This window comes from Pteropus vampyrus, unplaced genomic scaffold, assembly GCF_000151845.1.
Source record: "Pteropus vampyrus isolate Shadow unplaced genomic scaffold, Pvam_2.0 Scaffold326, whole genome shotgun sequence".
Lineage (NCBI taxonomy): Eukaryota > Metazoa > Chordata > Mammalia > Chiroptera > Pteropodidae > Pteropus > Pteropus vampyrus.
The window spans coordinates 1,153,287-1,180,888 of NW_011889107.1; the positions used below are offsets into that span (position 1 = coordinate 1,153,287).

The 27,602-nt window shown below is 50.6% G+C and overlaps 1 protein-coding gene across 4 annotated transcripts in view; it reads left to right on the forward strand.

Annotated features, from left to right (window-relative positions):
- HIVEP3 (human immunodeficiency virus type I enhancer binding protein 3) overlaps positions 1-27,602 on the forward strand; it is a 162,688-nt gene that overhangs the window by 99,264 nt on the left and 35,822 nt on the right. For 3 of the 4 annotated variants that reach the window (XM_011377938.2, XM_011377937.2, XM_011377940.2), the window contains 2 exons: positions 6,985-12,576; positions 15,421-15,566. In XM_011377938.2, coding sequence (XP_011376240.1) covers positions 7,507-12,576; positions 15,421-15,566 — 5,216 coding nt within the window. In that variant the 5' untranslated portion in view covers positions 6,985-7,506. The remainder of the gene's footprint in view (positions 1-6,984; positions 12,577-15,420; positions 15,567-27,602) is intronic. The other variant, XM_011377939.2, reaches the window with a different exon arrangement.

The following is a 27,602-nucleotide window of genomic DNA, read 5'->3' on the forward strand; positions in this document are numbered from 1 at the left end:
CCCACTGAGCGGTGGGGGGTGCCTTTTACAAACAACAGCACATATCCCTAGCTGTATCTCACCTTGACCAAGGTCTGATGGGGACTTGGAGCTTCGTTTGTCCTGTGGAATTCTTCCCCAGCTCAATTACAGCCCACCTGAGCAAACTAGGAAACTTGGCCAGCGTTTATCACAGCTGGCCACACTCCTACCTGATCTTAGAATCCTAAATCCTAAATTATTATCAGAATGGGAATGACCCTTGAGGTCATTTAGGCTGACTCTTCATGTTACAGAAGGGAAAATAGTCCCAGAGAGGGGAGTGCCTTGCCAAGGGTCACACAGCAGAGCTGTGTTTCGGGGCTTCTTGCTACAGGTGACTGAGCTCTGGGCCTATTCCTCTGCCCTTGCTGGAGGAAACTCACGGAAAAAGGTGGGGAGAGTCCTGGGAGGCAGCCCAGCCATAGTGAGGAGCCCAGGTGCTCAGGCCCCTTCTCTCACCTGGTGCCCTACTCGCAACTAAGATCCATCTGCCCCTGGAGAGCTCCCCTGGAGGCTGAGTCGGGGTCAAGCGGCACCTGCTTTTAGAAGAATGGGCCCCCTACAGAATCGAAGGACTCAGGGATTTTCTTCAGTTTTCCCTGGACACTTCCTAGCTGGTTATCTTTTGGTAGGTCATGCCTCTCCTTGGGCCTCAGTTTCCTCCCAGAAGCAAATGGGGATGATGGGTACAAAATGCTGTGAATTTTAAGACAGGATTGTGCTTGTGCAACTCACACATTCAGCCATAACAGAGGCCGGAATTCAGGACCCTGCCCAGATCTGCTGTCATGGGCCTCACGGACCGGTCATTATTCCACGGGGTCCCAGTGACCAAGAGGTACAATGGAGGCTCCAAAATCGCCAACTTCATTAGGAGAACCATCTCATGTAGCTTCCATGGAGACAGGGGGATCTTCCCGCTGACCTGGGAAAGCTGTGTGCCAAGACTGAGGTGATTTCAATCCATGAGTGTCTTCAATTCTAGCTTGTCACCAACTGATCCCCTTCCTGTCCTCCTGTCCTCACTGCTGGGACCACTTGGTCACGTCCAGCTTGGGCACTGATGCTTCGCTTGTCTGGGGGAACTTAGAAAGCCTACACACATAGCTGGGTGGTTCAGCATCATGCTGCCTTCTCTGGAGTCCCCGCCGTGACCTCCAGATTCAACGTCTGCTCTCATTTCTTGAGCACCAGCTGTGTGCCAGGTACTTTCCATGCATAATAACCACATTTAATCTTCACAACGATCTGGGGCCTAAAAGCAGCAGGGCCAGGACTGGAACCCAGGCCAGGGCTCTTTTCCACAAGGCCATGGCTGCCCCTCACACAGAAAGACTTTCCCCAGTCACAGTGACAACCATTGTTTCTTGAACGTTTACTACATGCTAAATAAGTGCTTTCTAGGGATTAACTCAATTTAAACTACATGTGGTATGTTTATTGTCCACATGTTAGATGTGGGGAGACTGATGCTAAGAGAGGTTCCGAGGATTTCCAGTTAGGAGGTGGAGGAGCCAGAATTCAAACACAAGCTGTCTGAATCATGATGCTGCCTCTGGAGTCGCCGTGCGGTGTGTGGCCTTAGCGACTGGACACTTGCCTCACAGCAGGTGCCCATCTTGTTCTTTAGGCCTAAACCCTAGTTTGTGTTGTTACCTTTCCCTGTATCTCAGTGTCCCCAGGCCTGGGCTCTTTTTACCGTCCCCTGGGTCAATATTGCACTCCAGTCCTCTATGTGAGTAAGTGTGTTTATTCAACAGATCCAAAAGGAACCATGTAGCTGTGGCTAAAGACAAGATAGAAGGTGTATTTCTCTCTCGAGGGCAGGTGCTTTTTCTTACAGTCTTCTTGTCCCACCATCCTTGGGGTCATGTTCATGTCCATGTGGTCAGAGTTGGCTCACCATGACCACAGCCTCCATGTTCCGTCCTGAAAAAAATGGGCGTGTGGAGGGTGGGTCCTTTTTTTTCTGGCTGTAACCTACCGGCTGCATTCACGACATTGGCAAGCACTGGCTGCAAGGGAGGCCAGGAAGTGCTGGGTGTTCATAAACCCAGCTGAAGCTCGGAGGCTTGGATTACTAAAAGGGAAAGGGTTACTGGGAGACATTTTCAGTCCCTGCCCCCTTCCCTGTTCCCAGCCAGAGCCTCACCCTTGGCCTCGGCCTGTCTCTGTGAAAATGTTCTCTGTGGCTTCCTGACGACCTCTCCCTGTTATTCCCCAGATCCACATCCTCACATCCAGCCTGTCTTGTCACTATCTGAGCCCACAGCCACTTTTACTTTTCTTTGCATGTGAAAAATTCTACTTCTTCTTGCGCACGCACCATACACAGTATCACACACGGAGATTCTTTGCGGGGGCACTGGATTTATGAAATGAAAATACTATTTGCCTCCTGTCCAACCTCTGACCTTCTGCACTAGGTTTCAGCTTTTGAAGTAAAGAGGAAGGCTTGCTTTCCTGCTCTTTTTAAGATCAGCATATTTTATAACTGTCAGTAAAATTTTTACCAGCTTTTGACATATTGGGGTGTGTGTGTGTGTGTGTGTGTGTGTGTGTGTGTGTAAATTATAAGCAAAGCAAAGCACTTTATCAGGCCCCACAAATTTGGGGTCAGGTTGACCTAATAGCCCCTGGGCACCAGGCCCTATTCCTGTCTTGCCTCAGTCTTATCTAACTTGGCCGGTGACCTGAGCTCTCTCGTCTAGAGCCCAAGGCAGATTGAAGCTGGCCTCTTGCCAGGACTGGTAGAATCATTCTCTTGACAAAGCCCACCTCCCATCTCCCCTCTGGTAAAGCCCTCTGGGTGTCCCCTCCGGCCTACAGCCATGTTGTCCCAATGCCTTGGATATGAGAGGTGCTTTCCAGTTTGGTTTCAGAGCTTCAGGCCACCTTGCTCAACTGTTGGCTCTCCCATCACTTCTCATTCCCCTGAGGCCTTTGTGGCTCCAACCCAGTCACCCTGCTCTCTTCCCTATTGGGCTGTTCTAATAGCTAGATCTATGGAAGATTCCAGAAGGAGAAGCTGAATTGTCTGATGTGTTAGCCAACTGGCCTTTGAAACTCAGGTTTCCTCATGGTTCTAATCTGCTTTCTAAGCTAGAGCTGTTGGGGCTTTGGCCTCAGTGGCAGAAATGTGGACCCCATGGCCCTTCTGCCACCGTCAGCAGAGGACACCCACCCTCCCGGGGGCCTGAGACTCAGGCCCATGTTGGCCCCACCCCTGGGACTTGTCAGGGAAACCCTCTACCTCCCATCAGTGGTGACTTTTGAATATGCTCTCACCAATTCTCTGGAGAAGCAGGGTTTTCCCTATTACTTCAAGTTTATATTAAAGTTTTACACAAACCCTCGGAAACACAGACGGTAGAAAGGAGCCATTTTCTTAGTGTCACTTGGTCACAGTGATTAGAAACTATTCTTTTAAAGGAATTGAAAAGTTAAGTGATAATGTGTTTATGCCAATCTGAGGCCTTCTTGCTTCCTATAATTTTGCTCCATGTCTGAACCCATGGTCCCAGCTGCCCACCTCCTACTGCCCCTTTTTATTAAGATCCTTGGACCTGTCATGAGGTATAGAGCAAGGCAGCAGAGCACACTGACCTAGGAATCTGAGGACTAGTGTGGCCCTGGACTGGTCACCTGCCTCTGTGGCTCAGGTGCCCTCTCTGCAGAATGTAGGGATGAGCCTTCTGGTCCCCGGGCCCCACCGACTCCATGACCTGGGTGGCTGATGTGTCCTGGTTGCTCCTCCGTCAGAGGGTACAAGCAGAAGGACCCTCCCCGGGGAGCACCAGGCCCAGTGCACAGGTGTAGGCCGGATGCTGACCCTAGGCTGGCGGTGCTGGCCCAGTGAGTCATCTGATGACACAACAGTCACCTGACTGTCTTCCTCACTCCTACTGCCTGGACTGGGAATTGCCCCAAACCCCAGCCACTGAGTGTTTTCTCACTTGTCCCTGGAGAGTCTTGTGACTCAGTGAGGGGACAACTGCAGGACTGGACAACGTAGCATCCTCCTTGGCCAGTGGACTCTCACTCAGATTCTGAGAATTCACCACATAGTCATGCCGCAGGATCTCATCCATCCATCAGAAGAAGTTAAGCTTACTACTAGCTAGTATTTGGGGGTATTTTAAGATCCTTGCAGGAAAGGGTCAATAGAAATAGTAAGTGTAGTCAGCCTTTTATCATCCATACCCAGCACCCACGGGCCTCTCCCCCACACAAGTGCTGCCAGGTTGGGGAATCCCAGACCAGCCTGGAGAACAGTTCTCCGTCTACACTGCAGATGTCTGCCTTGTCTGACTTTTAGATGACTTCTGCCCACCTTAGCTTAGATAAGTGAGGCCTGGGGCAATGCCACCAGGATAGACTCCCGTTCCTCCTGTCTGGCAGCCAGAGCAAGGTTAGGACATAAGTTAGAAGGCCTCCATTGCTCTTGAGCCTCTAGACACCTGCCGATGCTCTCGCTGGAGCCAGTGCTCTCATAGAACAGAAAGCCAGACACCATAGTGCCCATCGTGCCACAGGAGTCATAGAGGGCATTGATTCATTGAGGTGGAGGATGAGCCCTGGCCAGGGGTCAGGAGGCACAGGACGGTCTAGCTTTGCACATCAGCACTGCACAGTTTTAGGGGAAAATCACATCATCCTTTTAGGCCCCAGAATCCTCATCTGTCAAGTGAGAGGATTGGCCTAAATAACCAATCTCTAAGAATCCATTAGGAAATCATGGTTAACTTCAGTTCTCATAGCAAAGATTAAAAGTTTATTCCAGACACTCAGAGTCATCACTTATGCCTGGTTTGGGTCTCAAGGTAAATATTGATTGTAAGAGTAACTACTTGTCCCACTTTGCCTGGGACAGCCTGGTTTATTCCTATTGCTCCTCCATAATCATTAGTAATACCTCTTTTACTCTCGAAAGTGCCCTAGTTTGGACGATATCTTACATGGCCCTCCTACCGATGGCAATATAATGAAATGAGGTTTCCCTGTCATCCCCACATTGGCCCTGCTTTGGAGGATGCCGTCTCTACCTGTGTCAAAGGAAGTCTTTGCTCAAAGAATAGCCTTTGCTGAGTTGTGACCTTCCATTGACAAAAATCAATCACCGCATTTGCTGGAGGGATGTCATTTGAAGACACGGGTGATCTCATCCATCATTCTCTGCCCCTGTCTGAAGTACCACATGAAAAAGTTCTTTTCAAGCAACGCTTTGCTTCCTGCAAGGAACTGAGATATTTCTTCCTCTCTGGCTATAAGGACTCTATAATAGACCACATCTCTCTTTTCTCCTTGGCTGCCAGGAAGCTCAGATAGAAGTGTGTAGCTGAACTATAGAAACAATGTAAGCCCTTATGATTGGTATGTCTGTGTTCTTTCCATCCCACCAATTCTGACTTCCTGCCTTATATACATTTTCCTTTGTTTTGATTTGTTGCTGTTATTTAGTTTTCTCTCTTTATGGTTTGTCATTCTTTTATAAATATTTATAAAATTTTGTTATAGTTACTTTGAGTTCTTTGTAGAACCAAGATGGAAAGGAAACACAAAAGGAGTAAACTGATAGTATATAATTTTTAGCTAACAGATCAAACCACCTGCTCCTCCATTTCATGTCATTTTTCTGAGGTCCTGCCATTTGAGAGACATTTTTTGAGTCTTTCAGACTTGTTAACTTTTTATGAAAGTGGAAAGAGCAAACTCTTCAAATCTGCATCAGCAAATATCTGGTAAAAAGCAGGGCAAGAGCATGAAGGGAGCCTGAGGTCAGGATGCCAGGGGCACAGGACACTTACAGGAGAGGGAGGAAGACCACAGAGACACTGGTCACTCACTCAGGCCCTCACCTGTGGGTGGATGGAGAATGAACTCTGACCACGGGGAGCCTGGGTTCAGGTGCCATTCCTGCCTCTTACGAATGTGAGACCTTAGAAGGCCACCTTCCCTCTGTGGTCATCAGTTTTCTCCATTGGAAAATAAGATGGCTGAGTGAGACAGAGTCCACAGTGACTTCCAGGTTTGAAATTCTGACTGTGCTTCTGGGAAGAAGGGTCCTGAGAAGCGCTTGGGGCCCAGGAAACCTAGGCTGCCTAACTTTTGGCTGGCCCTGGGAGGACACACACACTTGCTGCTCCAGCTTTGCCCCTCAGCTTGGCAAAGACCCACATTCTAAGCCACTTCCAGGATACCTGGGGCACTTACCAGACAAGGAAAGGCTACAAAGCTGGAGGAACCTGGGAGAATGATTCTCCCAGCCGATCCGGTAGTCACAGCTGTGTTAGACTGTGAGCTGCCACAGGCAAGGGCAGTGGCTTTAGCTTCACCATAAAACACGGGCTGGGGATGTGGGTTAGAAGGGAGTAAAAGCCATGAACGATGCCCCCCCGGACACCTTTAGAATCCAAGGTCAAAGAGAGAGACCAACCTGAGAATAATCTCTCCCTTGAAAAGCGCATCCCTGTTTAACCCACCAGCACCCGCTCCTGCTGCCTTCGTCCAGTGGCATCCATGTCCATTACCGTGGTGGACTCCACTGCGGCCCCAAGGCACAGGTGAGGCAGGAGTTGTTGCTTCTATTTTCTAAATTAGGCAACTGATGCTTCGGGAGCTAAAACCCACTCAAGGGCACTCAAAGAGCAGATACTGGAACCGAGGGCTCCCATCCAGAAATGTCCCGCCTCCTGCTCCCGATGTCCCACACAGCCAGAGTCCCCAGAACCACGGTTGGCATTCAGGTCACCCAGCGGCACTGTGAATGCGGGTGAGGGAGAGATGGGCAGTGCTCAGGTGCAGAGCCAGGGGCGGCATTTCTGCTTGAATCTCCCTAGTTAACCTTTTAGGAATCTCACTGGGTTTCACAGAGGGCTGCGCGGGCTGTGGACAAATCACAGTAACTCTTCTCTTTTATGTGTGTGTATGTGTGTATTTCCATGTGTGTGTTTTGTCACATAGAAGAACGTGAATTCCCGTCCAAGGCCGTTGATCTTCAACACAGGGCTAAAGGGGAGAAGAGGCTGGGCAGAGCCACCTACGGCATCCAGAGTGGCTTCTCTCGTGCCGGGACCAGGGATGACTGGGCCATGCACACAGACGTCTCCAGCCTTCAGCAGTTCGCATAGCACACAGGGGACTCCTGGGGGGCCACTTGCCACTGCCAACTGAAACAATACAATGGCAACACTGACGTCCTTCACGACGTTTCCACAACAGACATTCAGGCAGAAAGTGCTGGTGCATTTTCTGTCTGCAAAATAGAGGACCATGCCTCTCCGGCGTGAATAGTTTGAGCCCCGATGACCTGCTCTGAGTCCACTCACAGCCAGTGACACTTGCAAAAAACTCCCAAAGCCGGCTTGGGTTTGGTTTCTTCAGCTCTTGACCAATGTGGCCGAAGCCAGACTCCTCCCTGGGACACTTGGATTATTCATAAATGCAGCCTGCCCCGACCCTCCCTGAATAGCATCTGAAGTCTCCATGGAGGTCATGGATCCTGAACAAAGTGTCAAGGGCACCAAGAAGGCTGAGGGAAGTCCCCGGAAGCGGCTGACTAAAGGAGAAGCTGTTCAGACCAGTGTTTCGGCCAGTGCCCCGTACCCAGGCAGCAGCTCGGCCGCCACCCCCGAGGGCCCCCTCCAGGAGCTCCTCGCCCCGCAGCCCTTCCCGGGCCCCTCATCGGTTCTTAGGGAAAGCTCTCAGGAGAAAATGGGCCAGCAGCAGAAGCCCCCCAAGAGGTCCTCCATCGAAGCCTCTGTCCATATCTCACAGCTTCCTCAGCACCCTCTGACACCAGCATTCATGTCACCCGGCAAACCCGAGCACCTCCTGGAGGGGTCCACGTGGCAGCTTGTCGACCCCATGAGACCTGGACCCTCAAGCTCCTTTGTGACCCCCGGGCTCCATCCTCAGAGCCAGCTCCTCCCTTCCCATGCTTCCATCATCCCCCCCGAGGACCTGCCCGGCATCCCCAAAGTCTTTGTGCCTCGTCCCTCCCAGGTCCCCTTGAAGCCCACAGAAGAGGCACACAAGAAGGAGAGGAAACCCCAGAAGCCGGGCAAGTACATCTGCCAGTACTGCAGCCGGCCCTGCGCCAAGCCCAGCGTGCTCCAGAAACACATCCGCTCGCACACGGGCGAGAGGCCCTACCCCTGCGGCCCCTGCGGCTTCTCCTTCAAGACCAAGAGTAACCTCTACAAGCACAGGAAGTCCCATGCCCACCGCATCAAAGCTGGCTTGGCCTCTGGAGTGGGCGGTGAGCTGTACCCCCCGGGGCTGGAGATGGAGAGGATCCCGGGGGAAGAGTTTGAGGAGCCCACCGAAGGAGAAAGCACTGATTCAGAAGAGGAAACGGGCACCACGTCCACTCACCCCGCAGAGCTGTCCCCCAGGCCTAAGCATCCCCTTCTGTCCAGCAGTTTGTATAGCTCGGGGAGCCAGGGATCCAGCCATGAACGCTGTTCCTTGTCCCAGTCCAGCTCAGCCCAGTCACTTGAGGACCCCACTCCATTTGTCGAGCCCTCATCAGAACACCCCCTGAGCCATAAACCCGAAGACACCCACACCATAAAGCAGAAGCTGGCCCTCCGCTTGAGTGAGAGGAAAAAGGTGATCGACGAACAGGCGTTTCTGAGCCCGGGCAGCAAAGGCAGTACTGAATCCGGGTATTTCTCCCGCTCTGAGAGCGCCGAGCAGCAGGTCAGCCCCCCGAACACCAACGCCAGGTCCTACACGGAGATCATCTTTGGCAAGTGCGGGCGGATCGGGCAGCGGACCACCATGCTGACAGCCACCTCCACCCAGCCCCTCCTGCCCCTGTCCACCGAAGACAAGCCCAGCCTGGTGCCTTTGTCTGTGCCCCGGACGCAGGTCATCGAGCACATCACCAAGCTCATCACCATCAACGAGGCCGTGGTGGATACCAGCGAGATAGACAGTGTGAAACCCAGGAGGAGCTCGCTGTCACGGCGTAGCAGCATGGAGTCACCCAAATCCAGCCTCTACCGGGAGCCTCTGTCGTCCCACAGCGAGAAGACAAAGCCCGAACAATCACTGCTGAGCCTCCAGCACCCGCCCAGCACCACTCCCCCTGTGCCTCTGCTGAGAAGCCACTCAATGCCTTCTGCCGCCTGCACCCTCGGGACCCCCCACCACACCTTCCGTGGTAGCTACTCTTTCGACGACCACATCACCGACTCTGAAGCCCTGAGCCGCAGCAGTCAAGTGTTTACCTCCCACCCCCGGATGCTCAAGCGCCAGCCGGCCATCGAACTACCTTTGGGAGGGGAGTACAGTTCCGAGGAGGCAGGGCCAAGTAGCAAAGACACAGCCCCCAAACCCGCAGACGAGCCGGAACCCAAGGAAAGCGAACTCACCAAAAAGACCAAGAAGGGCTTGAAAACAAAAGGGGTGATCTATGAATGTAATATATGTGGTGCTCGGTACAAGAAAAGGGACAACTACGAGGCCCATAAGAAATACTACTGCTCAGAGCTTCAGATCACAAAGCCCGTCTCTGCAGGTGCTCACATGTCTCCGGAAGCTGAGAAGAGTCAGGCTGAGCACGAGCCCTGGTCCCAGATGATGCATTACAAACTGGGGACCACCTTGGAGCTCACTCCACTGAGGAAGAGGAGGAAAGAGAAGAGCCTGGGGGACGAGGAGGAGCCGCCTGCCTTTGAGTCAACGAAAAGTCAGTTCGGCAGCCCCGGGCCGTCTGATGCTGCTCGGAACCTTCCCCCGGAGTCCACCAAGTCACCAGCAGAACCAAGCAAGTCAGCGCCCTCCCTGGAGGGACCCTCGGGCTTCCAGCCAAGGACTCCCAAGCCAGGGTCCGGTTCTGAATCAGGGAAGGAGAGGAGAACAACGTCCAAAGAAATTTCTGTCATCCAGCACACCAGCTCCTTTGAGAAGTCTGACTCTCTGGAGCAGCCCAGCGGCTTGGAAGGGGAAGACAAGTCTCCGGCCCCATTCTCGTCACCCCCTCTTGCCCCGCATGGACGCTCCGCTCACTCCCTGCAGCCCAAGTTGGTCCGCCAGCCCAACATTCAGGTTCCCGAGATCCTGGTGACCGAGGAGCCTGACCGGCCAGACACAGAGCCGGAGCCACCACCCAAGGAGCCTGAGAAGACGGAGGAGTTCCAGTGGCCCCAGCGCAGCCAGACGCTCGCCCAGCTCCCGGCAGAGAAGCTGCCACCCAAGAAGAAGAGACTTCGCCTGGCAGAGATGGCCCAGTCATCAGGGGAGTCCAGCTTCGAGTCTTCCGTGCCTCTGTCCCGCAGCCCAAGCCAAGAAAGCAGTGTCTCTCTGAGCGGGTCCAGCCGCTCTGCTTCCTTCGAGAGGGACGACCACGGAAAAGCCGAGGCCCCCGGGCCCTCGTCAGACATGCGCTCCAAACCCTTGGGCACACACATGCTGACCGTCCCCAGCCACCACCCACACACCCGAGAGATGCGGAGGTCGGCCTCAGAGCAGAGCCCCAACGTTTCCCATCCCACCCACATGACCGAGACGCGCAGCAAATCGTTCGACTACGGCAGCTTGTCCTTGACAGGCCCTTCTGCACCGGCCCCAGTGGCACCAGCAGCCCCAGCGGCCCCGCCAGAGAGAAGGAAATGCTTTTTGGTGAGACAGGCATCTCTGAGCAGGCCTCCAGAAACAGAGCCGGAGGCTGCCCCCAAGGGAAGACAAGAGAGCGAGGAATCGAAGCCCTCATCCAGTAAACCTTCGGGCAAAAGCTCACTGCCCCAGATGGCCTCAGCAGCCCCCTCGCACAGTGGGCACCTGGGAGGCAAGAGCCAGGTGCAGGACAGACCCCCGCTGGGGTCCACCCCGCCCTACACAGAAGCGCTCCAGGTGTTCCACCACCCCCTTGCCCAGCTACCCCTGCATGAGAAACCATACCTGCCTCCGCCCGTCTCCCTTTTCTCCTTCCAGCACCTCTTACAGCATGAGCCAGGACAGTCTTCTGAATTCTTCTCCACCCAGGCCATGTCCAGCCTCCTGTCCTCGCCGTACTCCATGCCCCCGCTTCCTCCCTCCTTATTTCAAGCCCCACCACTTCCTCTCCAACCTACTGTTCTGCACCCAGGCCAGCTCCACCTCCCCCAGCTCATGCCTCACCCAGCCAACATCCCCTTCCGGCAGCCCCCTTCGTTTCTCCCCATGTCATACCCGTCCTCCTCAGCACTCTCTTCGGGGTTTTTCCTGCCTCTGCAGTCCCAGTTTGCCCTTCAGCTCCCTGGTGATGTGGAAAGCCATCTGCCACCAATCAAAACCAGCCTGGCCCCACTGGTGACAGGAACCGCTGGCCTCACCCCCAGCACAGAGTACAGCAGTGATATCCAGCTGCCCCCCGTGGACCTCCCAGCCAGCTCCTCAGTGCCCACATCAGCCACCCCTCTGGTCCTGCCCGCCTGTCCAGACACCATGGTGTCCCTGGTTGTGCCCGTCCGAATTCAGACCAACATGCCATCCTACGGGAGCGCCATGTACACCACCCTTTCCCAGATCCTGGTCACCCAGTCCCAAGGCAGCTCAGCAACGATGGCCCTTCCCATGTTCGAGGAGCCCCCATGCAAAGGGACAGCGGTGTGTGGGGCAGACGTGTATAAGCTCGGGCCTGGGCCAGCCGGGGTAAGTGAAGAGCAGAGCAGAGGTTTCCAGACTCCATACCTGAGAGTGCCTGTGACGTTACCTGAAAGAAAAGGCACTTCCCTGTCATCAGAGAGTGTCTTGAGCCTGGAGGGAGCTTCATCCACAGTGGGGGGGAGCAAACGCGTCCTTTCGCCAGCTGGCAGCCTTGAACTTACCATGGAAACCCAGCAGCAAAAAAGGGTGAAGGAGGAGGAGGCTTCCAAGGCGGATGAAAAACTCGAGCTGGTAAAGCCATGCAGCGTGGTGCTTACCAGCACTGAGGATGGCAAGAGGCCAGAGAAATCCCGCTCGGGCAGCCAGGGCCAGGGCAGGAGGGAGCTAGAATCTCTGTCCAGCCTGCACGCAGATCCATCTGACCCAAAGGAGATTCCTCTTCTTCCTCACCCCACACTGTCCCATGGGACAGCCCCAGGCTCAGATGCTTTGAAGGAATATGCCCAGTCATCTGGTAAACCTCACCGAAGAGCATTGCCCCCACTGAGTGTGAAGAAAGAAGATTCCAAGGAACAACCTGACCTCCCTTCACTGGCACCTCCCAGCTCACTTCCTCTGTCAGAAACACCCCCCAGACCAGCCAAGCCGCAAGAAGGTACGGACTCCAAGAAGGTACTGCAGTTCCCCAGCCTCCACACGACCACTAATGTCAGTTGGTGCTATTTAAACTACATTAAGCCAAATCACATCCAGCATGCAGATAGGAGGTCCTCTGTTTACGCTGGTTGGTGCATAAGTTTGTACAACCCCAACCTTCCGGGGGTTTCCACTAAAGCTGCTTTGTCCCTCCTGAGGTCTAAGCAGAAGGTGAGCAAAGAGACATACACCATGGCCACAGCTCCACATCCGGAGACAGGAAGGCTCGTGCCATCCAGCTCCCGCAAGCCCCGCATGACAGAGGTAAGTTCAGCCTTGTTTTTCTTTTCCCCACTGATTTTAACAGCCTCTGCTGAGCTTTTAAGCCACATTCTCCTCAGGTCCCATTTGCAAAACTAAAGCTAGATAGGAGGAAGCTTTCCCCTCTGTCAGGGATGACTGGTCACCTCACCAGGACACACATTTATTGGGTTCCTTTTTCAGTGTGTCCCTCACATCATCAGAACAGATACATTTCCATAAAATGAGCTTTAAAAGTGATCCTGCTTTCCCATGAGCTGTTACTGTAAAATCAAAGACACAATCTCAGCCAGGAAAAACAAAAATTCTCTGGAAGACTGGAAAACTTGGCTGATGGGAATGCCTGCCGCAATTTTAGAACTTTATACCCCTCTATCGTATGTTTCTCCTTCATCCTGTTAGTCTTTTCCTGCTTTTCTTATTCTCTACATCTGCTGTTTCCATTCTCTCTGGCACCACTTGAAATCTTCCCATTTCCAGAAATTCTAGAATTTGACAACTCCTGAAATAGTCCTTTCTTTCCTGTGAGTAGGATAGCAATAAGGCTGGGCTGCAGTATCCCTCTATAAGTAGGTGGCAACATCACTCTCAGCTTGACCCATCTGTGCCAGGTAGGGGCACCTGGCCCTGACTGAGGGGCTCACTTTATTCCTCCATTGCCTCTGACTTGAGGCTGCATCAGGATCTATAAAATGAATGGGTCCCTGCAAGTTCAGAAAGTTTGAAATTTGATGTTTCCATTTGCTTCAGACAAATGACACCTCTGTACCCTGACAAGGCCAGCCTAAGGGTTCAGGCCATGTGATGTGTCATGCTGACTTGGCATTTGTGGAATAACAATTGGTCTGTTGATGGAGCAGCCTCACTGCGTCGGGCACTGTGCTGCGAATCCAGTCAATGCTCACCTCCACCTGTGAGGTAGCAGGACCATCTCCAGTCTACAGAGGAGGGAACTGAGGGTCACAGGGTGGGAGAAGGCAAAGTCACATGGGAAATATTTGGCAAACCCAGAATTTGAACCCAGACCTGCCTGGCTCCAGAGAGTCTATGTTTCTTCTTTCAATTATTTGAGGAAAGAAAATGTGAAAAATGACTGCAAATTTTAAAATGTTCATTATTGTGTCTTCGGACTAGATGCTTTGGCCAAATCAGGCATAAATCTCCTAAATTAAATTTATGTTATAGACAAATGAACGACAGTGTATTCTATAACTTTCCTATGTCCACATCCTCCTCTTTTATCATGGAGTGAATTTTCATTGGATTTGTTATTAGCCCAGCTGGATATTCTTCACAGAAATATTTCCCGAATTTATTTTCTAAATGTCCTTGTCAGTATACAGACATCCCTAAACGACATTTCCACTTTTGCCATAAACATCGTGACTGATTTGCTCTCCAATGTCTCTTACTGGCTACTGCTACTCCTCAGATGTCGTTGTAATTATGTTCATACTTATAACTACTTGTGCACCTACTATGTTCCTGGTACTATGCTAAACTTTACTTTTATCCTCACAACCACCTCAAGAGTTAGGATACTATATTGCCATTTTATGGAAGAAGAGGCTAAAGCACAGAGAAGTCAGGTAACTTGCACAAGGCCACACAGTAAATGGCAGAGCCTGGATTCAAAACTAGATCTCGCTCCAGAGCCCTCTCACAGGATCTGGACTGCCTCTCTGCATTAATTGCTAGACACTAAAAGGCCATTTAAGAAAAAGGAAGAATTAATTTGGCTTAATTGGGCTTGGCAATCATTCGTTTCAAATTCTGCTTTCCTAAAATGAACTGAAACTTACAAACTTTTTCTTGGGCTATTCCATTTGATTTACTGGTATGTTTCCTACTGGCACTCAGTGGTGCTAGAACTCAGATTCCCTAATTTCCAACCAGCTACCTTTCTCCTCAGCCCCAACCCGTCCTTGTTGGGACAGGTGTCTTGCCTGGCACAGGGGACTGTGGTTCTTAGGTTATTCCAGCACCTAGAGACACAGTTGCTTCTCCTGCTGGCTGTAAACAGTGTGGTTTCTCATGACCTTCATGATAGTAGCATGCAGTAGGATGAGCATCTCACTCCAGGCACTGCTGGCCCCAGCCCCCAGCCCAGAATCACTGCTCCCTATTCAAGAGTATGCCAACCCCCTGCTGCCATCAGAGTCTAGATGACATGTTCTCCTCATTGAGCCAGCTCTCACCATTGAGGCCTGTGAAGAGAATGGTTCCCTTAGATAGACAACCCGAGCCTGCACACCCTCGGGTGCATGCCCATCGGTGGGCCAGCACAGCTCTCTGTGCCCAGCCCTGGGGGATTTTATAGGTCAGGGCCCTTGGGAGACCTCTGCTCTGCCCAGAGAAATACCCTTAACCTGTTAGGTGACCTTGACTTTATGATCTATAAAAGAATTGAACCAGTTAATCTCTGCAGGCAGAGTCTTTGTTTATTTGTTCAACATTCTTCAAGAACCTTCTCTGAGGCAGGCCTTGTTTTGGGTGCTGATGTGACCGAGGAGACCAAGAGGAGGACCTGCCCCAGAAGCTCCCAGACTAGTGTAAAAGAAAGAGCAAACACAGCTCTCCTGAGAAGGCCTGTTCTTCCCATGAGAAAGACCTGGTCAGAGTCCCAGTTTTGACACCAACTAACCACGTGGCCTTGAATAAGGGACTTCACCTCTCTGGGAATCAGCTTCCTTCCTTCTGTAAAGTGAGGCTAATAGCACTTCTTCACAGGGGAGAGTGGAGATTAAGTGAGCCACAATTAAGTGTAAGCGTGCAATGCCATTGAAGTCATCATTTCATTATTACCATGTAACCCGCAATGATTTTGTCCTTCCCGCGGTGGGCCAGGTTCACCTCCCTTCACTGGTTTCCCCGGAAGGCCAGAAAGATATAGCTAGAGCGGAGAAGGAAGAAGAGAAGCGAGGGAAGCCGGAGGAGGAAGCTCCTGCCTCCAAGAGAGGGGAGCCGGCGAGGATCAAAATCTTCGAAGGAGGGTAAGAATCATGTTTGGTTTGCAATGTCTGCCTTCCATGGAGTAAAGCTCGTGCCTGGCCAGCAGGCCGAGGTGGCCCTGTCTGTGTTCAGAGGTGGTAAACATCTCAACTGGCAGGGCCATGCCACGTGCGCCCTGGGGTTCCAGCTGTGGCTTCCAGCAGACGCCACCTCTGTGGGATGTGTAGGCAACTCTGTTTAAGAACAACAAGCTCGTTGGGGGGACATGGGGATGCTGGATGTGCCCTGTGGACTAGTGGGTCTGGGTCTTTCTCCAGCCCCTCATTCCCTCAGGTGCTGGCAGGTTTCTGGTCCTGCAGTGGGATTAATAGTCTCCCAGGTCCTGTCCTGACTGCCATTTACCTTGGTGCGTGTTCCCAAAAAGTCACCTTTGTCCGCCCAAGCAGCCACCTCGGCATGCCTGGTTTTCCACAGGGGACTCAGGCTCTGCCAGATAGGCTGTTTGCAGGGCTGATAACGCACTGCATGTGCCAGCTGTGTACACTGGTTTCCATTCCGACTGGCCGGGATCCAGGACTCGTTGGCTGGTAAATATTTAGAATCTCATCCCTGGATTTTCACCTTGGTGCTTGTCTCTGGAAGCCTAATGATGTAAACATCTCAGAACTCACGACGGTGGGGCTTTCTGGGTTTCAGAAAGGTGTCTTGTTTCAGACTCACTCTGTGGAAGTTCTGTGCAAGCTGTGTTCTGTGTGGCCACATGTTTGCGCCCTGGGGGGTGGGTTTCTGTAAGCAGGTCCCATGGTGTTTGTCTCAGGGTCCTGTGTCTGTGTCCCCAATGTGATCAGTGCAGCCCTCATCCTACTCAGTCCTGGGATATGACAGTATGGAGGAAAACCTACCTCTCGAGGATGACGGTCCCCATGAGCACAAGCTGTCACTGGGGACCTGCGATTCTCCAGCATGTGCAGGTGCCTCACTCCCGAGGTCAAAGTGGAAGGTGGCAGGTTCTTCTGTAAAGTCGGGGACAGCGGAGACCGCCACGCTGCCCAAAGCCACTAGTGGGCATCCTTCCATGGTACTGGCCAGCAGGGACCCTCTGAAGAGGGGATATTTGGAAATAAAACTTGGGGAATTGGGTTGTCCCAGTGACAAGGAGGGGGAGGGTCAGGGATGGCAAACACCCTGCAATGGCAGGGACACCTCCCTCTGGGGGAGAAACATCCTGCCCAGAATTCCAATAGCGGCTCCATTGAGAAACACTAGACCAAAGGTTTTTCAAAATACTAACCCTCTTTCCATGTGGGGACAGACGGGCTTCCACTCCTGCTATTTGGTTAGAGCGCCCTCGTGTGTCTCTGTGTCCTCATATCGCTGGGTCCTTGAAAGGACCTGTAAGACTTCATCCAAGGGTTGGTGCGTCTGGACTTGCCTTCCTCCCTCTTGCTTCAAGGACTGTCCTTGGGGCCCAAGGAGGCTGATAAATGTTCGCTCATGTGTGTGAAGAGATTGCTTCTGCCCTGAGAGGCGACCACCTCCAGACAGGAGGCCCGGTTCCCCAGGTGGCTCCCTGCTGCTTTATTCTCCGAGGGAAGCCTGAGCTCCCGTAGGGCACTTGGCGGAATCCTCTCCCATCCTGGTTGGTTCACAGCTCCAGCTCCTGGCTAGAGTCTCAGCCACATGGCCTGCTTTCAGCTGAAAGGTGAAAGGTTACACCTGATCCCCAGCTCCTCTTCCTATAGCCCAGGTATCGGTCCCCACTCCTCCCCCACCCCACTTCAGCCCCACCATCCCATCCAGGTTGTCACTGAGTCCCACCTGCTCTGTTTCAGAATCTCCCTCTCTTTCGGGGCCTGTCATCTCTGCTCCGGAGCAGCTCCCCCACTTACCTCTGTTCCACTCAGTCCCCTTCCTCTCCAGCTGTTTCTTCATCTGTAGGAGAGGATAATGACATACTTTGTGGGTTGTCAAAGCATCCTGTGCGACTGTGTAAAGGCCAGAGTTCATGGGCATCAGGGTATTTTATCACTATTATATCCATCTCTCTTATCTCCCTCCAGGATAATCTCACTCCATTCTGTCGGCTGCAAAAAAATATCATCCTCATTCTCAACTGGTCACATCCAATTTGAGCACTTTAGGGGGTTATATAGTCTCTCTGGTCGGACTCTCTTCTCCCGCAGCCCAGCTATCCCATCTGGGCCCTACTGTGCCTCCAACCCCCACTTCTGGCAACCCCTCTACATTCATGGTTCTACATTCATGGTTCCCCAGAAGTGTTAGGAAATAAGAGGGGAGTGTTTTGAGGTTGTCACATAATAGGGGTGCCTCTGGCATTTCATGGATGGAGCCAGGTATTCAACCATCCAGACAACCAACCACAGAACCATTTGTCCCACCCAAAAGGCCAAAGGTGCCCCCCACCCAGAAACACTGACTATATCCTTCAGGCACAGCCATCTGAGGTCACCATGGTTTTGCCTTAAACTTTTCTTCCTTCCTTCCTTCCTTCCTTTCCTTCCTTCCTTACTTACTTACTTACTTACTTACATACTTACTTACTTACTTACTTCCTTCCTTCCTGCCTTCCTTCCTGCCTTCCTTCCTGCCTTTCTTTCTTTCTTTCTTTCTTTCTTTCTTTCTTTCTTTCTTTCTTTCTTTCTTTCTTTCTTTCTTTCATCTTTCACACAGCAATCATTTATATTTCACTCCAGTACATGTTTGACAAGGGTCTGCAAACATGTACTGTTCTGTTCTTAGAACTTACTAAGAATGAGATCCAGACCTATGGAGGCTGGGAGAAGGGACAGTGGTGAATTATGCACTGGCTCTTCAAGCTTCTGCTCCCACTTCATTGGCCAGAGTGAGCCAAAGGGCCTCTCCTACCTCTGCGGCGGTTGGAATAGTGCAGTCCTAGCATGTGCCTGGGAGAACCAGAGGGATTTGGTAGACAGCACTTACTACTCCAGTGGGTTTAACATACATCCGGAACTTGTTATTTTTACTCAACCACATTGTCGAGATGTATCCATGTTGATCCATATAGATCTAATTCATAGGTATGAGATGCCAAAAGTGGATGTTATGTGAATCCAACATTCGTGAGTCTCTTTATCACTACTCAATTACTCACTAGTCCCCTTACTCTTCCTCTTGACCTCCAACTCAGCAATTGATTGACTAATCAATTCATCGAGGAGGATTTATTTACTCAGTGCCTTCTGGGTGTTCTGTGGCCGGAAGATACCATGAGCCGAGGGAGTAAGCCATGTTCTGTCCTCAAAGTGCTTGAGGACTGGCTCAGGTGGCAGGCAGCACAAGGGTCGATGCTGAGGTGTAGGCTACCAGCGTTGAGATCCTTACAGCAGGCAGGGACCTCTGGGGCTGGAGTAGTCAGAGGGCTTTCTGGAGGGGTGGGGCTGGGCCTGGAAGGCTGGCCGAGACTGGGACAGGTGGACAGGAAAGATAGATTGGTCATCAGTCTGGGGGTGATGGAGAATCATGTACCATCAGTCAGTCTGACTGATTTTTTCTGGCCTTGAGCATTCTTCTTGTCAGTGTCATCCATCTCCTTGGCTTCAAACCTCATCACTGTGCCAAAGACTCTAAATCTGGGTCTCCACCTAGGACATCATTTCTGAACTAGAGAGCCTTGATTCTGATACCTCCTGGGCACCTTTGCCTGGGAAATCCAGGGCACCTCCAACTCAGCATGTGCCGACGACCATGCCCTCCAGTTGTCACCAACAGCAAGTCCTTCTACATCCAGATCTCAGATGATGCACCCGGCCCTTCACACTCAAAATCTTAGTGTCATCTTGGATGCCTTCTTTTCCCTGATCCTTCCCCTTCCAATTAGTCCCCAACTTCTGGTGTCTACACATGGTGTTCTATGACTCAGATGTGGTCTCTCTTCACTCCCCGTGCCACAGCTCCAGGTCTCCATCTCCAGGCCCCCATGTCAGTGCCATTGAGTGTCTCTGATCCTGGTTCTACCTATGTCACACTTCTGCTCCAGAGCCTTCTGTGGCTGCCTACCTCCAGGCTCCACTTAAAAAACTCGACCTAATCTTCCTGGCCCCACTGTCTGACCCGCCACTGTTGTGCTTTACCTTCTGTACCTGCCAGGGTCTGCCCATTGCCTATCCGGCCTTCAAAAGGCAATCCTCTAACTAACCTCCCTGATCCCTCCATGCCCCCTGGTTCTTTGTGTAACTTCTGGAATAACACTGGTGCTGAAATCCACTCCTGTCTCCCCACAAGTCCCTTCTTGACTTGGGTCCTAGGGCTATGCTCTGTACACACTATGCATCAGTTTCCATTTTTTGCATTGATATCCTGGCACACATCCCCCTACCTGCATTCCGTGTTACTTCCACACCTGAACAAAGCCTGCGTTTTCCAGGCAGCCTCTGGGAGTAACCCATCAGGAATGTGTTGGCTCTCCTACCCAGCACCTATGCATTCGCCTTTGTTGTTTTAGAAAGGCTCCTTTGTTAAGGAATGCTGTCTTCACACATACAAAGTTATATTGTTCATTAAGGGTGATGCCTATATTGTCCCAACTCAAGATCACTTGTTACCAGGAAAGCTGAGATCTTATTCCAAAGGACTTGTATGGCACAGAAAGAGACTGGAATTGATAGGAACTATCTTACTGCTGAAAATGGTCATCCAAGCCCAGCTAGGGGGTGTGTTGATGGGCTGGAATGATGGGCTGAGATTGTGAGGGCCAGGGAAGCCAGGCCCAGCTGGGGTGAGGATACTCAGAAAGGTGGCCATGGGCAGGGGCAATGGATGGGGTGGGTTTAAAGGGGCAGACCAGCCTCAACTTGGAACTGGAATACAGGGCCAGGGAACAGAAGGCCAGCTGTGAGTTAGGCCAGTGCTGGTGGGGTAGGGTGACTCATGGGCATGGGATTCCCCAGGACTGCCCCCAAGCCCTTCAGGCCTTTAGCAGAAAGAGTCCATGCCAGACGCTGCCAACTGCAGGACTCAGATGCTGAGCTGAGGGAAAACCATCTGTGCTCCTGTCGAAGGGCACTGGATCTCATCTCCTCTCACGCACCCCAATACACCCCAACACATCACTCCGGCCATTGCCTCTCTGCTGGTCCATTCAGTTCAGTATATCCAAAATTACCTTCAAAACACTCTTCTGACCGAGGGCCTATATCACCAGATTATTTCTGCTTTTATTTAAGAAAAACTCCAGAAAGAATTGACTACTTCCTCACCTCCATACCTTTCCTCCCAATCTCTCATAGACCCATTGCAGGTGGGCCTTTGGGCTCATCACACCTCAGAAGCCGCTCTTATCGAGGTCAACAGTGACCCCCACCCTGCAGAATTCTGAGGTCAGTACTCACTCTTATTCTTTCCTGACCTGTCAGCGTTGGACACAGTTGATCCCTGCCCTCTCTTTGTTACACTTTGTTCACTTGGTTTCCAGGGCACTATCTTTCTTGATCCTCCTCTTCCACTGCCAGGGACACCTTCTTTTGTCCTTGGTGATTCCCCACCATTTCCTGATCTCTAAACATTAAAGGCCTCAGGGCCCAAAGCCTGGGCCTCTCCTCTTCTCCATCTACACTCACTCCCAAGGTGACTCTCTATACTGTCTGTAGGCGGATGACTCCCAGACCGGTATCTCCACTAGACTCGTCCCCCAAGTTCTTCGTGTCAGGTCTCCAGCCATTTGTGCCATGGCCCTCGTGGGCATCCAGGGAACACTGCACAGCGGGTGCTGAAAAACCACTGTGACGCGCAGGGCTCTTGGTACATTTGTTAAACAAATTATTTTAAGAGTTCACTTAATTCTGCATTGTTCCACTTGAAGGAGTTATATTTTTAACAGGTGTGTTTTTCTGTCTTGTGTATTTTAATAATAGCTAAATTTATTTTTATTTGAGTCTGAGAGTTTATGCAATATATTCCACACATGTCGTTTTCTGGCGTACCTATATTTTTTAAAGTTTATGTGTGCGCGCGCGTGTGTGTATATTTACGAAATAGCAGATTGGGGAGAATAGTTGTAACTTTTAAAAATTTTAAGGTTATTTTCTTTACTAATAATTTTTCTCAAACCCATTTCTCCTTGGACTTTGAAGCCTAGAATTGTAACACATTTTTCATTCTAAATTTCTAAATTTCTACTCTGTCTAGCTCCAACTTACTATCAACTCCAGGATAATGTTGAATTTCTGTCTTTGGTAATATTCGTTACCTATGAATATTTATTGGGGGAACAAATTGATTAAATTATGCATTAAATAAATAATGATGAGTTGGAGCTTTTTGGATCTGTGTAAAGAATAAATCCATCAGGTAAACCACTCTCAAAACCCAAACTGGAACAAAAAAAATGCAAGGGTTGGTAATGGAAAGGTTATGACATGTATAACACACAGTCAGAGAAGCCATGTACATCACTTGCTCAACGTCTCTTTGAAAGCCTTTAAATGGCCAAAGGAAAAATAAAGTATCTTTTGAAGGCAGGAAGCAAAATCACTTACTTAGACTCTGCGTTAACAACTTCATTGTTCCAGATGTTCAGGCCCCAAACTCTCACACCCATTAGCAAATCTTGTCAACTCAGTCTTTGAAACCCTGTCCAACATCTGCCCATTTTTTTCCTACCTCCTGGGTTGGCATCTGTCATCTGGATTATCACAGGGCCCTCCTATAATCTCCTGCTTCTGCCCTTTCCCACTACAGTGTATTCTCAACCCAACAACCAGAGTGACCTCTGGTTGTCAGAGTACCCTCTTCTGACATTTCTGGTCCCTCTTTCCTTCCCTGCTTTTTTTTTTTTTTTTTTCCATATGTTAGCAGACCCTGTCACTCCTACCCTGCACCCTTCACAGCTTTCGAGTGGCCTATGTGTGCTGGCTCCAGTTTCTCCCTGGCCTCTGCCTGCCACTCTACCCTTCGACCCCTGAACTCTAGCCAGAGGGTAGAGAACTCTTAGCTCCTTGTCAGACATGCCTCAGGGCCTTTGCACTTGCTGTGCCCTCTGCCTGGAACACTTTTTCCAGAGAACCTCATGATTCCCTCATGCCCTTCGGTCACCCTCAAACAAAGCCTTCCCAGGTCACCCATCCACTGTGCCCTCCTCTGACATTTCTGGTCCCCCTTCCTTTCCCCGCTTTATTTTTTTTTTTCCATATAGCTATTAGTTTGTTTCTATTTCCTCCACCAGAATATAAGCTCTGTGAGAAGACAGGAATTGTGTTTTATTCACTGCTGCTCCCCAGTGCTGAGAGCAGTGCCTGGGACATAGGATGTTTACTAAATGGAGGACTCTCTCTCTCTCTGACATGGTCACGATTAACTGAGACCTCAGGGGAGGGGGCAGGCTCCTGAACTCAGCAACATTTAGAATCTGAGAGCAGGGTTGCGGATCTGGGTCTTAGGAAGGGATAAGGTCACAGAGTCAGGGATGAACCAGGCTGGGCAGGACTAACCCACCCACCTGGAGTCAGGCTTGGTGTGGGGAAGGTGAAATCAGGTGGCCTTTGTTACTGAGCAAGCATCTGGGTTGGAAGCCAAGGTCATTTGCTGTGTCCTAGAGACCAGAGAGGAATGGTGCTGGGCTCCCGGATCTGGATAGGCACTGCTTTCTTCCTGGGTGAGTCCGGGCTGTCAGGACCCTGTCTTCTTGCTGAGATAGACCCAATGCCTTGATCTCTCTTAAATTCTCGGTCTTCTCCCCAGGAGTATAGCTGTGCTGCTCTGCGCATTGCCCCAGTGGACTGGAGAGCGAATTGTCCAACCCCCATCACATACACCCACACTGGCTTTTGTTCTCTTTCTTTCTCCCCCAAATCTTGTTGTTCCATCTCTTCTAGGAAATACAACCTGGACTTTCAGGAAGGGGGTAGTAGTTATGAGAGCAGCAGGGAGGGCGGGATATGGCAAAATCTAAGTGAGACATCCAGTGTCTTAGAACAGGGAGATGGCGGTGAAAATGGAGGACAGGGCCATGGGACTTCTGACAGACTGAATATGGAGGGAGAGAAAGGGAAGCTTGGAATCCAGAATGACTACTACGTTTCTGGCTTGAGTAACAGCTGGATGGATTTTACTTTTCCTGAGATGGATGGGGATGAGAGAGGGGAGTCAGAAAGAGGTTTGGGGAAGGGGAGATCGAAATTGGGTGGACGTGTTCATTCTGAGTTTCCATTCATGCATCCAGGTGTTCAGGGAGGCATGTGGCAATTGGATATATGAACCTGGCATTCAGAAGACAGGCCTGAGCTGGAAATCCACATTAGAGATATGATTTTGTCGACATATAGGTGCTATTTAAGGGGATGGGGCTGCATGGAGAAAAGAGAAAAGACAAGGGTATCCAGAACTGAGCCCGGGATATGCCAGCAGTAAGAAGACAGGTAGAGACACAGCTTCAAACGTGTGAAAAGGCAAAGCCAGAGGGGTAGGAGGAGCCCCAGCAGAGCGAGAAGTCCTAGAAGCCAAAAGCAAAGGGTATTCAAGAAGGAGGGAGTGGTCGGCTGGGCAGAGGGATGCTCAGAGGCCCAGGAAGGTGAGAACAGACAAGTATCTATGGGAGGTGGCCACATAGGACTCCCTGGTGACCTTGATGGGAGCCATCTGGGTGGATATGGAATCCTGGTGGCATGAGTTAAAATGAAATGTGGAGGCAGCACGTGTAAACCTCTGTCCCAAGGGACTGACTATGGAGAGAAGCAGGGAAACTAGGAGGTGAGGGGTGGAACTGGAGGGAATGTGAAGTTGAGCAGGTGGATGCTTAAACTGAGAGGCCCTCGTGTGTGTGCACATGCTGCTAGGAATGGTTTCCAGCAGAGGCAGATGATGACACCGCCTGGAGAGACAAATGGGGCAGAGGGCAGGAGCAGAGTCCCAGAGAAGATGCAAGGGAGGGGAGCCAAAGTAGTGATGATTAGGATAGTTCTCCTACAGGAACAAGATGAAAGAAAGATGCTGGTTGCGATGCAAGTAGAATTGAAGGTTTGGGGATAGAGGGCGGGGAGGGTTCTCTCAGCCTCAAATCCAGACCTCTTTTCACAACTGCAGGCCACCTATGAGCTCGAGGTCTGCACCAACAGATTTGTGAATGGCTATTTTGAAAACAAGAGCAGGAAATGTCTGTTCCCAGGAATCCACTTAGATTCTTGGAAAAGTTATTCCTTTGTAAAGATTATCCCCCAAATAAAAATATCAGATGTTAAATAGTCTAGTTAGGCCGAGTCTCTGTACTGGCCTAGCATCTTTCTCTTGCGTGCTCAGAGGACTTCCCAGGGAACACTCACTTCAGCTATTAGAGAAAGCTGATTGTGTCACTAAGAAACCCAAGTCACAAAGAGTAAAAAAAAAAAAAAAAAAAAGGCAATGTGAAAAGCGAAATGGAAAAGAAAAAGACATATCGATCGTAGGGCAGACTGAGTGTCTGAATGTGCTGGGGCCAGAGTCCCCGGAGCCCTGAGGACTGTCAGGGAAGACCTAAATGCATCCTATTAAAATTTAAAGGAGGATCCATTTCTCAAGGAGGAGCTGCCTCTGGTTCCCGTGTGGAGTCTGAGGCTCAGCCTTGAGTGGAGGGAGCGCAGGAAGTAGAGCAGTCACCCCAGCCCATGGCAGCCCCTGAGAGCTGCAGCCGCAGCAAGGGCATCCTCTGGGCCTGGACAGCGTCTGCCTGAGTCCTGGCTTCCTTCAGGTCCTGAGGAATCAGGCCTGGCACTCAGGAGGAAGCTGGCTTCTCCCTGTCTCACCTGTGGGAGAAGCAGCCTCTTAGGAAACAGAGCTTTCTCTCTCGTTCTCTCTCTCTCTCTCTCTCTCTCTATTTTTATCAAAGTTACACATTCACAGAGTTTGAAGAGCCAAATATTTTATTTCCACAAATTGTGTGCTATAGGAAACAGCAGTACCCTTTCTCTTTCCCCCACATTTCCTCCTTCCTACCCTCAGAAACAATAACTTGCATCGCTTTTGGCAGCTTACCTTGATTTACCTCCACATCTCTAAATAATGTGCCTGGGTGGCTACTACCTGGCTTTCAGCTTTAGGAATTAACTAGTGACACAAGAGCCTTTCCAGCTTTCATCTCTCATTCTATTCCGCCATCCTCTCATTCTCTCGTTAGAGTGGTATATAATTCACGGCTAAGTCACATCATGGACTGCGGTTACCTTTCCTTTCTCACACAGCTATTCTATTTTTGCGGTAGATAATGATTGTGCGTATGTGTGTGTTGCGTGTGTATGTTCTAACTTCACTTAGTTTTCTATACATTGATTGCTAATTTGACCACCAAATCCTCATCTAGGCAACGTCTCCCCTCAGATGTTCAGAAGCATCGGGTGCTCTGTGAATTCCATCTTGCAGACACAGCCCCTCCCCGAGTCGCCCAGCCGGCTCCAGGCTGCATGGGTTGCTCCCTCTGCCCGGCACACAGCTGCCATCCCACGGTCTCCCTTCACTTCGCCCCGGAGACTCTCTTGCCTCTCGTGTTGTGTCTCCCGTTTCCGGAAGCACATCTTCCTTGGTTTTACTTCCTCGTTTTCACGAGACCACCCATCAATATGGGCTTCTAGAGAAAGGGTCCATGAGAAAGGTAAGTTTTTTGATCCTTTACGTGGCTGACAGTGTTGGGAACATCTTTATTTTGTTTCTCAGACTGAAGTATAGAATTCTGGGTTGGAAAGGATTTTCTATCAGAGTTTTTGAAGGCATTGCTCCCTTGTCCTAGAGCTGCAGCATGGCTATTAGGAGTTCCAAATCCATTCAGATTCTTGTTCCATTCTCTGTGACTGTCTTAGGATCTTCTCTTCATCCTGATGGTGGTGAGATTTCACAGGTGGTGATCTTGGTGTCAGGCAGTTTTCATTACTCTGTGACTCCTTCAATCTGGCAATTCAGGGACTTCTGCTTAATGGAATTTTCTTTAATTATTTCCTTGGTAATTTCTTCTCCTCCATGTTTCTCTTTCCTCTCTCTTTGACACTCCAGTTATTCAGGAGTCTGGCCTGAATAATTTTCTCTAATTTTCATACCTTTCTGTGAGATTTCCCATCTCTTTGTATTTTTGCTTTACTGCCTGGGTACTTCTCTCCATTTTGTCTTCCAAACATTCTATTTTTTTATTTCTACACTCACATTTTTATCTTCAAAAGCTCTTTTATTAAATGTTTCTCTTAATAGTATCCTGTTTTTATTCGATAGAATCTAATATCTTCTCATCTCTCAGAGGCCGTTAATGTTAGTTGTTTTTGATCTTAGTCTTATTTTCTACATGGCTTCTGATTCCCTTGGATTCCCTTATATCCACGTGTTTGCTTTGGTCTCTTTTCTCGGGCGCCTGATAACCTCTAGTATCTTTGCATGTTTAAGAGCAGACGATTCAAAGACAACTGGGAGCTCAGGGTCTGAGACCAAGGCTTCCCCACCACTACCCTTCTGGGCTGTTTCATCAGAGAGACTGCGGTGGCAGTGTCCTTAGGTCTTCCTTCTGGGCAAAATCCCCATGAGGACTCCAGTTTCCTGCCTGAAGGATACAGGATTCATTTCTCATAATCTGGGAGCCACAGAAAGGAAAAAAGGTGGGAAGGGGAGGGAAGAGGAGTCTCAGCATCCAGTCATCCATTCACTTCCTCCCCTCATTTCTTTATGGTACCTCTGCCCTGCCCTCCACTTGCCTGACTTCCTCCCTCAAAGGTGGAGAGTAAACTCTTAGGCTTTCTCTGTGGTGGAGGAACGGTGCTCTCCTGGCTGCTGGAATCGAGGAAAGGACAGGGGTCTGACATCTGACCAGTCGTCATTATCTTGGTGCCCCCCATCACCACCTCCAGAGCCCTTGAGGGATCCTGTGGTGTAAGTCGAGTTGGTTCTCACCTTTCCCTACTGCCAACTTCGAGTCCATTTTTTTGAGTCTGCAAAATCTTTTTTACCATCTTTCTCTTTCCAGCTACAAAATTTTATTTTTAATCTCCTCTCCTATCCTTCTCTTCTTTGTGGATTTATTATGCCAAAAAAAGAAAGGAAGGAAGGAAGGAAGGAAGGAAGGAAGGAAGGAAGGAAGGAAGGAAGGAAGGAAGGAA